The sequence below is a fragment of the Argentina silus genome (assembly GCF_951799395.1).
Source record: "Argentina silus genome assembly, chromosome: 5".
NCBI classification, from domain to species: Eukaryota; Metazoa; Chordata; class Actinopteri; order Argentiniformes; family Argentinidae; genus Argentina; species Argentina silus.
This window is the reverse complement of record NC_139659.1, coordinates 4,740,974-4,755,973: the sequence shown is the minus strand read 5'-3', so window position 1 is coordinate 4,755,973 and position 15,000 is coordinate 4,740,974. Positions and strand designations below refer to the sequence as shown.

The 15,000-nt window shown below is 44.4% G+C and overlaps 1 protein-coding gene across 1 annotated transcript in view; it reads right to left on the bottom strand.

Annotated features, from left to right (window-relative positions):
- brinp1 (bone morphogenetic protein/retinoic acid inducible neural-specific 1) overlaps positions 1 to 15,000 on the bottom strand; it is a gene marked incomplete at both ends in the record, with an annotated part of 59,397 nt that overhangs the window by 32,333 nt on the left and 12,064 nt on the right. Inside the window, 4 exon segments of the mRNA XM_083669821.1 lie at positions 1,616 to 1,785; positions 5,623 to 5,650; positions 5,653 to 5,748; positions 5,750 to 5,816. Of these exon segments, the coding sequence (XP_083525947.1) occupies positions 1,616 to 1,785; positions 5,623 to 5,650; positions 5,653 to 5,748; positions 5,750 to 5,816 (361 nt within the window).

The window sequence follows — 15,000 nt, the reverse complement described above, 5'->3', positions numbered from 1 at the left end:
TCTCTTACACACACACACACACACACACACACCTATTTAGTTGTCTGGGACACGACCCCCTGAAGGTAGAAAAGGTATCAGGGGAGAGAGAGGGAGAGAGAGGGAGAGAGAGGGAGAACAGCTAAGAAAGATTAAAGCTTACTCGAGCCATCCGACAACACAAACAGGGTGTGTGTGTGTGTGTGTGTGTGTGTGTGTGTGTGTGTGTGTGTGTGTGTCTGTGTGTGTTTGATCAAAAGAAAGTGAGAAAAAGTATTTGTATATGTGTTTGTATATGTTCACATAGAAAGTCATAAAAGGAGGTGGCATAAAATACTGTCAAAATGTTTCACTTAAACAAAACAAAACAACAGAACAAAAACTCCATTACAGCAGTATTGGACCATTAATGTGCTTCCTTGCAGACAGGAAACGTCTTAGCTTCGGCTCTATTGATGTATTTGCGTGTGTGTGTGTGTGTGTGTGTGTGTGTGTGTTTTTTGTTTCCTCCACAGACTGCAGTCTCTCACTCTGAAGTCAGACTCACAGCCATATTAAATCAATATTGGAAGTGCAGGGCCTTGTTCTCTCTGTCTATAGATCTACGCTCTGCGGCTGACTCAGCTTCCTCTGCACGTACAGATCGCTGTCTGTCTGTCTGTGTGTGTGTCTGCTATGAGAACGCACACACACACACACACACACACACACACACACACACACACACACACACACACACACACACACACACACACTGCCATGACCTCCTATTTATAGTGAGAAGATGAGCAGGTTCGAGTCTGGAAAGAACTGATTTGGATTATAGTATTTCTCTGGCAAAACCTGTAAGTATTGTTATTGTATACAACCTTTATACGAGTGAGCAGCAGGCTTAAAGAGCATTATTACTACTACTACTACATTTTTCTTTTTCTTTTTGTCCACCTATTCAACATGGCTACCACTCAGACAGAGGACTGTGACTGCGTGTCAGTCAGAGTCATGACAGCCCTCTCTGGCCGTAACAACGGCGGAGGATGGAGGACAGGCTCACTGGAAAGCATGGAATGGACTGAGGAGTGGTATCAAACACGTGTGCTTGATCCCAATTCTCAGTCCGTTCCATGCATTACAATGAGCCCGTCCTCCAATTTCTGCCGCCATCAGCCTCCACTGTGGAACACAATATGGCTCCAGTGGCTCTACTTATCCACAGCAGAATGTGCTGTGTGTGCTTTTTCTTCTCATCTCCACCCCCTCGTCTCTTTACCGAAACCCTGACTCAGCAGCCGCTGTCAATTCTGTTTAATTTGGTCATGTTTGACTTCCTGCTACCCGGTGTCCTGTCTGCCAGAACCTCTTCATCCACCTGTCACTTAGAACAACAAAAAGCCGGGAAGACGCTTCACTGAGAGGGGCATGGGGGGTCGGTGTTTCAGGTGTGTGTGTGTGTGTGTGTGTGTGTGTGTGTGTGTGTGTGTGTGTGTGTGGAAGTGTGTACAGGGCTGATGGTAGGATGGCGAAGGTAGGAATATCGATGTAGTTTGTTGATGTCTGGAAATTGTGTGTGTGTATGTGCGTGCGTGCGCGCGTGCGTGTTGTGTTTCCATATGCATGTGCATGTGTGTATGCCTACCTTGATGGCGTTGGTGGATATCTGGATCTCGTGCAGTTTCCTCATGGTGCCGTCCCGGTCAATGAAGTAGGAGGAGGCCAGCTGATGGAGGGCCTCCACATTCTGGGTGGCGTTGATCAGCTTCCTGTCCAGCTTCCCCTTGGCCATGTACATGGTCAATGCCTCCTCACCTGTGGGGATGAGAGGAACTTGTCACGAACCGCAGAATGTAAACATAAACTAGAGTCATTTTCACCGTCATTTTCTGGAGACATGAGACAGTAAGAAGATAGCATGCTGTTTGTATTTATGGCCATGTACTGGACTTGGTCAATACCTCCTCACCAACGTAACAGGGAGAAGAGGAATACACCTCACCAACCACAATAAGTTTAAATGAGACCAAAGGTTGTGTTTGGGGGAAGCATGAGTTGTACATGTCAGACCTAGGTTAAGATAGTATTTTAAATCATGTCAAATGCTTTGCTCTGCTTGATTGATTTTGCCTGGCGGGGTGAGAATCCCAGAGAGAGAGAGAGAGAGAGAGAGAGAGAGAGAGAGAGAGAGAGAGAGAGAGAGAGATAGAGAAAATAATGGAATGAGAACCAGTGAAGCTGCAATGCATTACAAATAAGCCCGTCCTCCAATTTCTACCTCCACCAGCCTCCGCTGCTACTCACCTGAAGCCGAGGGAAGACGTATGGCCTCTGCGTCAACAGGGCTCGCTGATTAGAGTCTTTGTTTGGTTTGCATTGTTTGTTTCGCATTCAATTCCTGTATTTCCTTGTTTTCCCCAAGCAAGCTAATAAAAATGTTCAGGATCGCTAGTCAATCATGTACTGTGTGCATACCTGCTGTTTCAGTCCGTCAGGAGACAGTGAGGCCTTGCTTGTATTTCTCACCTTATTATGCTGAATTGATGATGTTTCCATTCCATGACTGTGACTGCTGTTTCTAAATCAAAATGTCAGATCCCAAAAAAGCAGTTTTTTTTCCTTAATACCCCATATGTGTTTGAAAAGGTTGAGGGAGTTAAGGTCTAAAGTGAGTGGATTGCTTTCAAACCGAGGGGGTGACCTTTCAGCAAGCATCCCCACCACGAGGTACAAGTAAATACGCCAGCAGGAACCAGTAAACCTGAGCAAACGATGGGGGTGATTTACTGTACGCATGCTAACGCTTGTTTTGTTGACACTGTAAAGGTTGATAAACAGCTCATTTCACCACACGCACGGACACACACACATGCATGCACGCAAGTAACGCACAACAGACACACACACACACACATACACACACACACACACACACACACACCGCCCCCTCCTTACCAGAGCTTGCCATTCAAATGGCAAACCATGATGTCTGGAACTCATTCAAGAACTTGTCACATATGTTCAGGACCCCCTGCATCATGATTGGTTATTCTGCCCCAGGCGATGCACTGGGATTGATCACTTAACGTGCGGCTCTTCTGACCGTGGGTGGCAGGCAGGCCCAATGTCTCATGCTTGGTTGGACCAGCATCGTGGGAGGGACACATATACACACACAAACACACACACACACACACATACACACAGACAGACACACACACACACACACACACACACACGCTCGACCTGCAGCACAAGGATAATGATGCTACATTAACCCTTTCTCACAAGCTTTGACCTTCTGTGCCTTACTTTGAACAAGGCCAAGTATACATACATGCATTCCAAGACCTTGTGCATTCTGCCCTGCCAGCAAGACCAAGCCCAGTAGGCTTGTACCAGAGAGTGACTTAATTTATCTTTGTGGGTGACTTTTCATAATAAATACATTGTCTTACATTTTTTACTGGGCAGCTCTTTGGCGCTCCGCTTCAATAAAAGACAGCATTGATTAATATGTCGGCCGGGCCTTCAGCGTTCAAACACTCTGTCTCTCTCTCTGTCTTTGGTCAAATGATGTCATTCTGATTTTTATGGATATACATTATTGCCATGCAGGGGGCATGGTTTTATTGGCCAGTGTAATGAAATAATACAAGCTGATGGATATATAAAAGCAATACACGAGGCTGAGGTATCGATTCACCTGTAAATCATTAGCACTGTCTGCTGTCTGCTGTCTGCGGCTTTGAGTGCATACTGTGGCTTAGAGCAATAGGCAGGCTTGGGGTGTGATCCTGTCCATAGTGGTGTTTAATAGTACCAGTGAGGGTTAGCTTACAGCAGACATTACACTTCACACCATGGAGGGTGAACAGCTCAAAAGCTGCTGAAGACTTATGACCAGAGCGCATGCAGAGGAAAAATACATGTGCGTACAGTAGCTTCTCATAAGCACATGAAGGCAGACGGAGAGAGAATTTCAAAGAAACCCAATCCCCGATGCTAAATCTAGAATGGTGTGATTGTCACTCTGTTTACTTTATCATCGGTAACATCAAAAGCATCTCCAAAACTGTAACAAGTGCTACATATTCTTTCTATTTTCTGGGTAGCATCTTTGTCTGGCAATAAAGCAATTGAAATGCAATTTTTCCTCAAGTATGGTTCACCACATCCTACCCTTAAGCAACTTTTCCAGGGATTTATTATGTGCATATGTGTTTTTGAAAATTGAGGCATGAGGTGCGAATATTGCATTAGTGCGGACACACACACACTCACACAAACACACACACACACACACACACACAGACAGACACACACACCTTCTGAGCCCATGCAGATATCCCATGTGTTACAAGAATCCTGGAGTGTTAGGATGGAAGAAATGTGACACTAACACGTGCGCACACACACACACACACACACACACACCACCACCACCACCACCCTCCTCAATAGTGCACCACACATGAGAGAAAGCCATTTCTTCCAATACACAGCGACTCCTTTTTCCTCCTAAACTGGAGGCTGGTAAAGACAGCATCATCTTTTCTTTGCTTCTTTTATCACTGCAGATGTAATAGCAGCAGCAGCCTTCAGGCCAGCTCTCACTCCACTCCCTGGTTGCTCTCAGGCTGTATCGGTTCATATAATGGTGTTCTTTTATGGGGAACCCACAGATTGAGATGAGAGACTTTGGGGCAATCACTCTAGCGGAATGCCTTCAAGGTTAAAGATGATCTGGTGACACTTACCAAGCAGGAGGGAGGGAGGGAGGGAGTGTGTGTGGGTGTGTGTGTGTGTGGGGGGGGGATGAGAGAAGAGAGAGAGAAGAGCAAGAGAAAAGTAAATAATGAAAGAGACCCGGTGAAACTGTAATCAAATCTGTGAGTCACTATTGTCTCATATATCATCTGCCCTTAATCACCTCAGCACTGAATCATCCTGGAAGGGGTTGGTTGTTACTTATTTATATTTCACCCTCATATCATATTTCACCACAATATTATATACCCAGCGTTAGGGTGATTCACCTTGCAGGCCTGCATATACGATATTGCAACTCTAAACCACCACCTCTGAAATCCCCCTCCTAGCCTTAACTGAATTATTGAAGCAGACTGCTTGACATTCGAATGAAATACTAGATCTATAGTCCAGAGAAGAGAAGCTGTTTTAATAGTGTGTGCCTGTGAAATGCATGAGCTCCAGGGCCTAGGAGGTATAGGTTGATATACCAATTCTGAATGAGATGGAATCAACTGGAAGGTTGTACTAGCCGGACAAAGCATTGGGTGGAACCAGCATCACTTCTTGAGGGTCTGTCCATCTTCATATGACCATCCAGATATAAGTTAATTTAACCATAATAACCATGGACTTCCCATCAATATTGAATTTATTTCTCATCAATTTCCCACCCCAAGGGAGTGGTATCCACAATCTTTTTCAATTTAGTGGTAATCACTTGTTATAGGCCATCACCAGTTTGTGTAATGGGGTTTGTTTGACCATGACTACGATATCGTGTGTGCGTGCGTGTGTGTGCGTGCGTGCGTGCGTGTGTGTGCGTGCGTGTGTGTGTGTGTGTGTGTGTGTGCGTGCATGTGCGTGTGTGTGTGTGTGTACATGTGTGTACTATCTTACCTCCCAGTGTAGCAGAGATGAGGATGTGGGGTTCCATACTTTCTTGATGATGGTGTCGATGAACTGCTGGGTGGAGGGTCGTCGCCCTAGCAACCGGATGCTGCGCTGGAAGTCCGGCATGAGTGTGGACGGGGTTCCGGATCAGGTCCCTCCTCTCGATGGCTGTGTTCCTTACCTTCCAACGCGCAAACTCCCTACAAAGGAAAACAGGAAATGTTTAAGGGGGGGGGGGGGGGGGGGGGGGGGGGGGGGGGGGGGGGGGGGGGGGGGGGGGGGGGGGGTTGGGGGAGCCTAGGTAACTTGATCTAAGTGACAACAGTAGAGAATGAGAGAGATGTTCACACTGTTTGCTGCTCTAGAAATGTGTCGTTTATTCGGACAACACAACACTTCGACCCAAACTCATGTCTAAACACAGTATTCAAATACAGTACGTTCACCATAGCTATCATCAAAACTGTTGTGTACGCTATGACAGGAAGAGGTCAACCGCTAGCAATAAAGAGTCGCAACATACTGCGGTATACAGCAAAGTGAAAGCGAGGGAAAAGGTCCGTTTCATTTTCACAATAGCAAGTATCTCAGGTAATGACGTCAAATCAACAATCGATGCCTTCACTTCTATAGTGTATAGTGGCTCTGACACATGTCCTGTTGTTAAATATACCACCACAAACTATTGCATGGTGAGCTATAAGTCCTAACAACGTTCACTGACATCAAATGAAGTTCACATCTGACAAAACATCGCAATGTAAACGTCCACAGTAACCTCTGACAATGTTGACAGTCATTTTCATGCCTCTGTGTGCTTTAAGGAAACTGGTACCAGATCCAAATCGAAATGGTTGCTGTATCTCTGTCACGTTCTACTAAAATCAACCCAAGAACTGCTATTATGAAATGACAATCAATTAGCTCTGCCCCCAAGAAGCAAAGTGCCAGAAAAATCATCTCCCGCGATATCACATCTAAATGAAGACACCATGTTATCTAATCAAGGCAAATGCCAGCCGTGGCCGAGGGCTATGTGCGCGAGTCGTGATTGTGTTGGCTAAGTAGTAAGTGATCAGCATCAGACCCACCCCTCTCTACGCCATGGGGCGGGCAAGAACTACATACAGCAATCAAGCAAAAAGCCACATCTGTAATTGAATCACAATCATGGCAGTGAAAATTCTCATAGAATTTGCTGTGAAATGCTGTGTCAAAACAAATGAGGTCTGGCTTGCGTTCAATTGCATAATTTGTTGCGCAATATCTGTAGTGGGGAAGCCAGCGCCCTAGTAATCACCCTGGGTCAAGGCGAGGGCACTTGATTGAGAGAAGTATTAAAATATCACCAAAGTGAGTAAAGCATTGTGCTACTGTACCATTGTAATGCGCTATAATCCATTCGTTACCCAATATTCTTCTTTCCCAGGCTGTTCATTCTAACAATGGAATGGCTGTTGCGTATTGTGTTTTATACTGTTGTGAAGTTGCCATTCGCCTTGGTCAGGGGCATTTGAAAGATACTGTATAGACATCCTGCGGCTAGAACTCTTTGATTCATATATTCATTGTCTGAAATAATCCCCATGCAGGCCTGAACAGTTGTCATTTGGATTTCCAGCGAGACAGCTTACAGTCCAGTTCACAAAGCTGTCTTAGAAATGCATGCTTGCTTAAAAAACAATTGTAGCAATTCAAGGGGTTAGTAGGGGCAATGGGAGGGTGTTATAATAATACAATTGTCACTAGGCTTGCGTGAATATGTACAATAGGTATCCACACATACTGTGCAGTGGATAGAGGGACAATTTGGATTTTGACACATTCTTAGCGAAACAGGTTTGTAAATCTCTTTCAACAGGTTGGGTCCTCACACATCATAAGAGGATTTCTGAGGGACTACATCACTTTAGAGGAGACTTTGATGTCTGGTAATTCAATTGGGAAAGACAGGATTTGGTCCCCACCTTCCTCATTACACTGAGAAAAATACATGGACACACGAACAGGATAGGGATACTCTCTCTCTCTCTCTCGTGTTTCTGTGACAGGTGAATCGCTCTCTCTCTCTCAGCCTTTTGAAAAGCATCTAAGCACTTTCTAATTACTGCTCTTCAAGGGGAAGGGAACAAATGTATGCAAATTGCATTGTGTCTGGTTTTGCATCAACAAATCTCAAGGTAGAGTAGGGAAGATAATGAGCCACATTAAGTCTCCACATGAAATCACTCAGTATGAGAATGGTAGCACGGTCTCGCTTACAGTTTGTGTGTGGGGGGGGTGTTCGCGTATACACACATCGTGCTTGTGTGACTGTGTAGGTGTGTGACTTTTTGCTTTGTAGGTGTATTTTGCACTTAAGTGTGTGCGTGCGTGCGTGCGTGCGTGTGTGTGCGTGCGTGCCAGTGTGTGTGTATCTTTGTCTCAGCTTGAATGAGACAGAGATATCAAGATGAAAGAAAAGAGATAGACAAAAGGGAGGGAGGGCTAAATTAAGAAAGCTACCCTCCATCCAATTTGTGCTTATCTGCAGTGTTTGGCTTCCTGGAAAAGGCAGTGCTATTCAATGTTCCATTAGCTACAGCCCTCTTCACTTGGATCCATGTCAACAACAATCTCAATGTCTTCATTGTAGTTCATTGTAGAGAATGGACCCTATGCTTTAGCCTTGGCCTCGTTCTCCTGTTATGAGAGGACGAACAGATCTATCTGTTGGATACAAGCCAAATGCGGGTTAGCACAGAACCCAGGTAATTATAGCACTCTTCATTAACAACAAGACAGGGTAAAAGACATGGAATTGGACACCACCGCCAAGTCTACCACCTGCCACTGATCAGACAACGACTAGTTGAAATTAATGCAAATGCACAGTATGTGTTTGTGAAATGCAATGTGAACCATGATTGGTTATATCAAAGAAAAGACTTCTATTGGGGACAGACAGCGAGGCCAGGTCAATTTTCGCTCTACGCCTTCTCCACTCCACAACCCCTTGAGTGTTCCTCTCAATGATTTAGCTCTGAATAGCTCCTTGGGTCCCTTAAACTGACCTATTACTTAGACCCAGTTCTGTGAGAGGCGATCAGCTGGGTTCTGCCTGCCTGTGAATGTCTCCTCTGTAACACCTTTCATTGCTGCTGTTCAGCATACTATTACTATAGGATCCCTCTGAGACCTTCTCCGAACCGAAGAGTTTGGACCGTGTCCAAAGTCGCACGCATGCATAGTAAAATCAATCAATCAACCAATCAAGCTTTATTTGGTACATAAATGCAATGTGCCTCAGACGGATATAAAAAACGGCTGAACTAAGCTACTTTTAAAAGCATGTACAGCTTTTTGATATCGCTCAGGATTAATGCTATTCATGCAACATATGAGCACAGTGGGGAATGTGAAAAAAAACACAGATGTTGCCTTAGTGATTACATTTTAGTGATTTCATTTTCATATACACACATACTTCTAGGGGTGCTTTCCTGGACACAGATTAAGCCTAGTCCTGAACTAAATCACACTTTCAATAGAAAATCTCCATCAAAGACGCTATTTAGTATAGGATACTGTGCTTACTGCAATCTGTGTCTGGGAAATTAGACCCTAATGTGCTAATCAATCTGTGTCAATCTGTTGTATAAAAAGGTTCCTCAGTCAAAGGTGTCCATGCTTTTGTTCCAGCCCAACACTACCACATTGGTTTAAAAAAAATAATTGAATCCTGTCAATCTGGATCACAGTTAATTGAGCAAGATGTGTCAGTGCTAGGATGGAACAAAAAAGCTCCCAGCAGCTCTCCAGGTCTGGAGTTGGACACTCACTGATCGACTACGGCAGAAATGCAGAAATACTGTATGTCAGCATCATCCTTTTAGTTCTTTATGTTCCCATAATTCACCCAGCATTTTGTTCCTATCAGATATCCGATAGATAATTTGTGACTAGCTTCAGCAGACTTCACTTGGCAGAAAACAAAACCCTCACAATTCCTCAATGTCAGAAAGATAAGCACGTTTCTGGGGCACAGGGCTCCATGCTGATGTGTGCTGGTCTATGCTAAATCAGCTGAGCTAGTCTTCTCAGACGTTTGCACAACACACAGTATATTTGTGTGTGTGTGTGTGTGTGTGTGTGTGTGTGTGTGTGTGTGTGTGTGCATACACACACACACACACACACACACACACACACACAAATTGAATGATAAGTCAACAGACCTGCAGCAAATGTGATAATAACCATGCCAAGAGAACTGAGAGAGATTATCTGATTTTTGGCAGCAACAAAAATCTCTCTGTTCCTCTTACTCTCCCTCTTCCCCCGTCTACCTTTCTCTCTCTACGATCTCTCCCTCTCACTCTTCCCCTCTCTCTCTCTCTCTCTCTCTCTCTCTCTTTTACATATCAATTCATTTTAACTGCATTCTCTTCACAGTTCTGGCGATTAGCAGTGAAACATATGCGACAGCCATATGTATTTGGGTCCATATGCCCCAGATTAAGCAGGGCAGCAGATGGAACCTGTGATATGATCTACTGCTTGACTTCTCAGCTCAAAGCTTGGTTTAATGACCCCTCCAAGAAACTTGGGATGAGATAAATATCAGTGCCGCTACAAGCTGAGGGGGGGGGGGGGGGGGGTAGGAGTGACAGAGAGAGTAAGAGAGGGAAAGAGAGAGGGCATTAGAGGGCAAAATGCTGTGTGCCAATGCGTGTGTGTGAATGTGTGCATGTGCAGTGGGGTGATCAGGTGTGTGATATACAGTATAGTTCATATGGTGAAGGGGATGTGATTAATTGCGTAAATCAATTGAGATAACTTTAACGGCTGACTAATGCACAAGACACTTTGCATAGATATGCACCAAAACCTCTTTGGGATCTCCTTAGTTTCATCTGTTGTTGCTGTTGTTTTCACAATTTATATTAAAATGTAAAAACAATGTAGCTAGCAGCCAAACATTATTTTAAACTACTGCAAGACAGATCCTTTTAAGCATCACCCCATTTAATATCCATCTACAGTAGCCTGTATTTATGAAAAATGAGATAATACAAAAACACCCTTGAATAGTGTTTTTTTCTTTGATCAAATATGAATACGACAAAAACAAGATGCTTTTCTTGTTCCATTCTCACCATTGAAATGAAACATGATTCACACTGAGCGTCTCCTCAGGATGGAGGAAACTTTTCAAAAGGCATCTCAGGTCATTGTGTTTGATGAAAAGAGAAAGTAACGCTGAGGAGGAGCCATCCATCTTCCACTCGCTAATTCCCCCATGCCCTCATTTTGGGTAGAACATTTTATTTAATTCCCGCCCAATCATTTCCCGCATCCTCTGTCCGTGTTTACTTGCCTTCGCAGCTCTGAGACAGACACTGTAGTAATCAAAGGAGACCGGCGACCGTCTAATTCCTCACAGTCTGAATGGAGATGGTTCTCACCAGGGAGGGCTGGTGCTAATGAGTGTACCGGTGGCTTTGGTCATGTCTGTTTCTATTTCAGACATAAATACAGAGAACGGGCCGGGAGAAAAAGTCGTGTCCGTGTTATGTTGTCCGTAATTAAGCATAATCTTTAGCACATTGAGCGATCACTCTCACTCTCTCTCTCTCTCACTCTCTCTCGCTCTTGTTGAGGAACAGAGGGAGGAGATGCGTACATGGAGGGAGAGAGAATGTTTGGAGATAAATGTACCAAATCAAGACAATCTTCTCTGTCAAAGTCTGTGTTCTGACAGTTTAGAGACAATGTGAAATAAACAGTACTTCAGGCTCTAGCTGTCAACTAAAGCAGCCATCCCACAGAGAGATTCAATTCTGCATAAGAGATGGCTCTGACATTAAAAGTGTGTGTACAAAGAGATTTTACAGCAGGCACGTCTTAGATTATAGAGTACCTTGGACATTGCATTGAAAAAGGCTGGTTTGCCTATCATAATTTCTTCGCCGTTGCTGAATATTTTTAAGTGGTTTGGTACATCTACTACTAAGTGGTGACAGACTAAATACAGGCCACTTTTCAGCCGTTTTTTGTGTGTCAGATTGTGTGAAAATGTAGCATTTTTTATAGCAAATGTTTAGTGAGACAAGAAATGAAAAAATACAACTTTGTTTACAACGAGAGGTCATGTGGTAGTAACATAAATGTCTAGAAGTTTGAATGTGGTTTTCTATGAAGTCCATATTTTGCCTTCCCATGTTATGTCAATGGTAAAATGTTCAATGCTAATCCATTGGACCGAATGCACTGTCAAATGTACAGGTAGGCTACTATTAAAATATGCTTTTATTACACTGTTGCGCTGTTGCCCGTCAGCTGCACAAACTAGTTAAAGGTCCACGGCGCTAGAGGTATGGTGCTCAATTGAATTTCCTGACTTCTTCAGCTACTGACAACTCAAAATATCTAACTTAAAACATATTTTTTGGATTGAATAATAAATCACACTGTGAGGGGTTGAACCCCACTGTTCTGACAGCATGACAACTTTATGTCTATGAGACACAGCTTCAAATTACATTTTCTCAAGGTTTTGGGTATGAATATATCATCACTAGGCTTCACGGATATATAGTATTCTTTCTTTTGAAACAGTTTCCTATTTGTATGCTTTATCGAGACAGACTAGGGACACAGCAGTAGGAGCAGTACAAATGCAGGGTTCGATCCTCAGTGTGTAGGGGTAACATGTAGTGCATTGCCGGTAGCCCTAACCACTAGACTAAACTCCGGCATAAGATACAGTGTTGAGTATTCCTCCAGTATGTATCTGGCTGTGGTAGAGAGTGTTATGTTAGGATGTGGCTGGCTAATGCAGAGGCCTCAGAAGGCTGATAGTAGGTAGAGGCTGGCTAATGCAGAGGCCTCAGAAGGCTGATAGTCGGAAGAGGCTGGCTAACGCAGAGGCCTCAGAAGGCTGATAGTCGGAAGAGGCTGGCTAATGCAGAGGCCTCAGAAGGCTGATAGTCAGAAGAGGCTGGCTAATGCAGAGGCCTCAGAAGGCTGATAGTCAGAAGAGGCTGGCTAACGCAGAGGACTCAGAAGGCTGATAGTCGGAAGAGGCTGGCTAACGCAGAGGACTCAGAAGGCTGATAGTCGGAAGAGGCTGGCTAATGCAGAGGCCTCAGAAGGCTGATAGTCGGAAGAGGCTGGCTAACGCAGAGGCCTCAGAAGGCTGATAGTCAGAAGAGGCTGGCTAATGCAGAGGCCTCAGAAGGCTGACAGTCGGAAGAGGCTGGCTAACGCAGAGGCCTCAGAAGGCTGATAGTCGGAAGAGGCTGGCTAATGCAGAGGCCTCAGAAGGCTGATAGTCGGAAGAGGCTGGCTAACGCAGAGGACTCAGAAGGCTGATAGTCAGAAGAGGCTGGCTAATGGAGAGGCCTCAGAAGGCTGATAGTAGGTAGAGGCAGGCTAATGCAGAGGCCTCAGAAGACCGTGCTGGCATGCTCCTAGCTTGGGAAGGGAAAGAGAGACTGTGATCCAATAATCGTTATTCCCAAAAGAATGAAGCTGTTAAACGCTTTGCTTTTCCACCACACTGCATTAACTTCTTTCTTTCATTTCTGGCATGCTGAGTTCTAGCTTAGATCAAAGACACAACATGCAGTGAATCGAAAATGCAGTATGTTTGGGGGTTCAATTTACATGCCAGTATTCCTCAAACAAAAGGAAAGCCACAACTATAACACGCACACATCTCTCGCACACATCTCTCTCTCTCTCTCTCTCTCTCTCTCTCTCTCTCTCCTCAAAGGGATTGGTTAGTTAGTTTATATGGGGTGTGCCGGGTACTGAGATTTTTACGGAAACGAGTATCATCCGATCATTTTAAGATATTATCCGTAATCAGAGAGGATTCCTTCTATCTAAAAAAATATATATATATATAAGTACGCCATTGGTCAGTTAAGCTGTCTGTAAACGAATGGGAGCTGTGTGCGAACTGTACTCGGTACCCTCCTCCTCCTCCTTTCCCCCCGCGTCATCTCGTTCACCTCAGACGACGTGCAGCTGCAGCAGCCTGAACTCTGCTCAAAGCGCATATCTTCCCAAACTGGTAATAATGTATTGTACAAGAATAAATAAAACACGTTTGACCTTTGATTTTGCGTGTTAGTTCATACACTATACTTTGCATTTGTAATCAACAGTTTACTGATTCAGTATGTCATTATTATGTCCCTGCTAGCCCCCCTTGCTTTACATTCGCTAATATCGGTTCTGACTGACTGGGCTCAATTTGCGCACACGCTTTTAAATCCCACCTCGGGTTTTCCAAACACGACAATCATCCGGATTTAAGAACCAAGGGCTATAAACGGACCTATACGAATATAACATTGACGGTGAAACTACTGTATATGTCTGCCAAATCCGACTCACCTCTTTCTTTTGGCGGAAATCCTATTAATATGAGATTAATATTCATGCAAAATCCTATTCATATAGCGAAGCAATCATGACTACGGTATATAATAGGAGACACAGCAGGTTTTCACCACAGTCCTCTATAGGGCTATAGCCTACCACCAACACAACTGGGTGAATACCCAATTGAAACGATAGAACACACACACATATACACACACATATTACACCGTGTGTTGCACCAGCATTAGCCCTGCATTGTTAAGGTTCCTTAGAGGGCAGTTAATATCCAAGCTGTTTTCCACTAACAGTTCCCATAGTGGACACTCCCCTGTGCCTTTATCTCAGCTCCTATCCCCTCCATTCCTGTGCTGCAGTGGAGGAAAGACTGCACAGCAATCTGGGCTCTCTTTTTTTTTATTTATAATCATCAGCCTGCTAAAGCAGAACCATAAATCAAACAGGCACAGATACAATTGAATTCCTGGATGGTTTTGAACCGCCAAGTCCCCTTTTAAACATATTATGGAATAAATCTTAATCCAATGCCCTCTTTTTCCACAGAGGCCGGGCCGTATGGAAATCGATGGGTTGTTATTTTCGTTTGGCCTGTCCTGTACTGTTGCTTTCTATCACTGTACCAGTGTGGGCTGCATATCAAAGCACTGCAGTTGAAGCTACAGAGGTCAAATATGTACATCTATTTTCCATTGTGAATGTGCTCTCTCTGAATGACTCAGCCCATTGCTAAAAGCAGTTATAGATGCAGACAGAATGCATGTATTTATAAACACTGGTGATTGTTCTGAGCCTGGGCTGATATAAAAAGGTGTGCGTGGTAGCGCGGTACCGTGGTTGCGTGGTAGTGTGGTAGCTGGGACGCGTGGTAGTGTGGTAGCTGGGACGCGTGGTAGTGTGGTAGCTGGGAAGCATGGTAGTGTGGTAGCTGGGAAGCATGGTAGTGTGGTAGCATGGTAGCTGGGAAGCGTGGTAGCTGGGAAGCATGGTAGT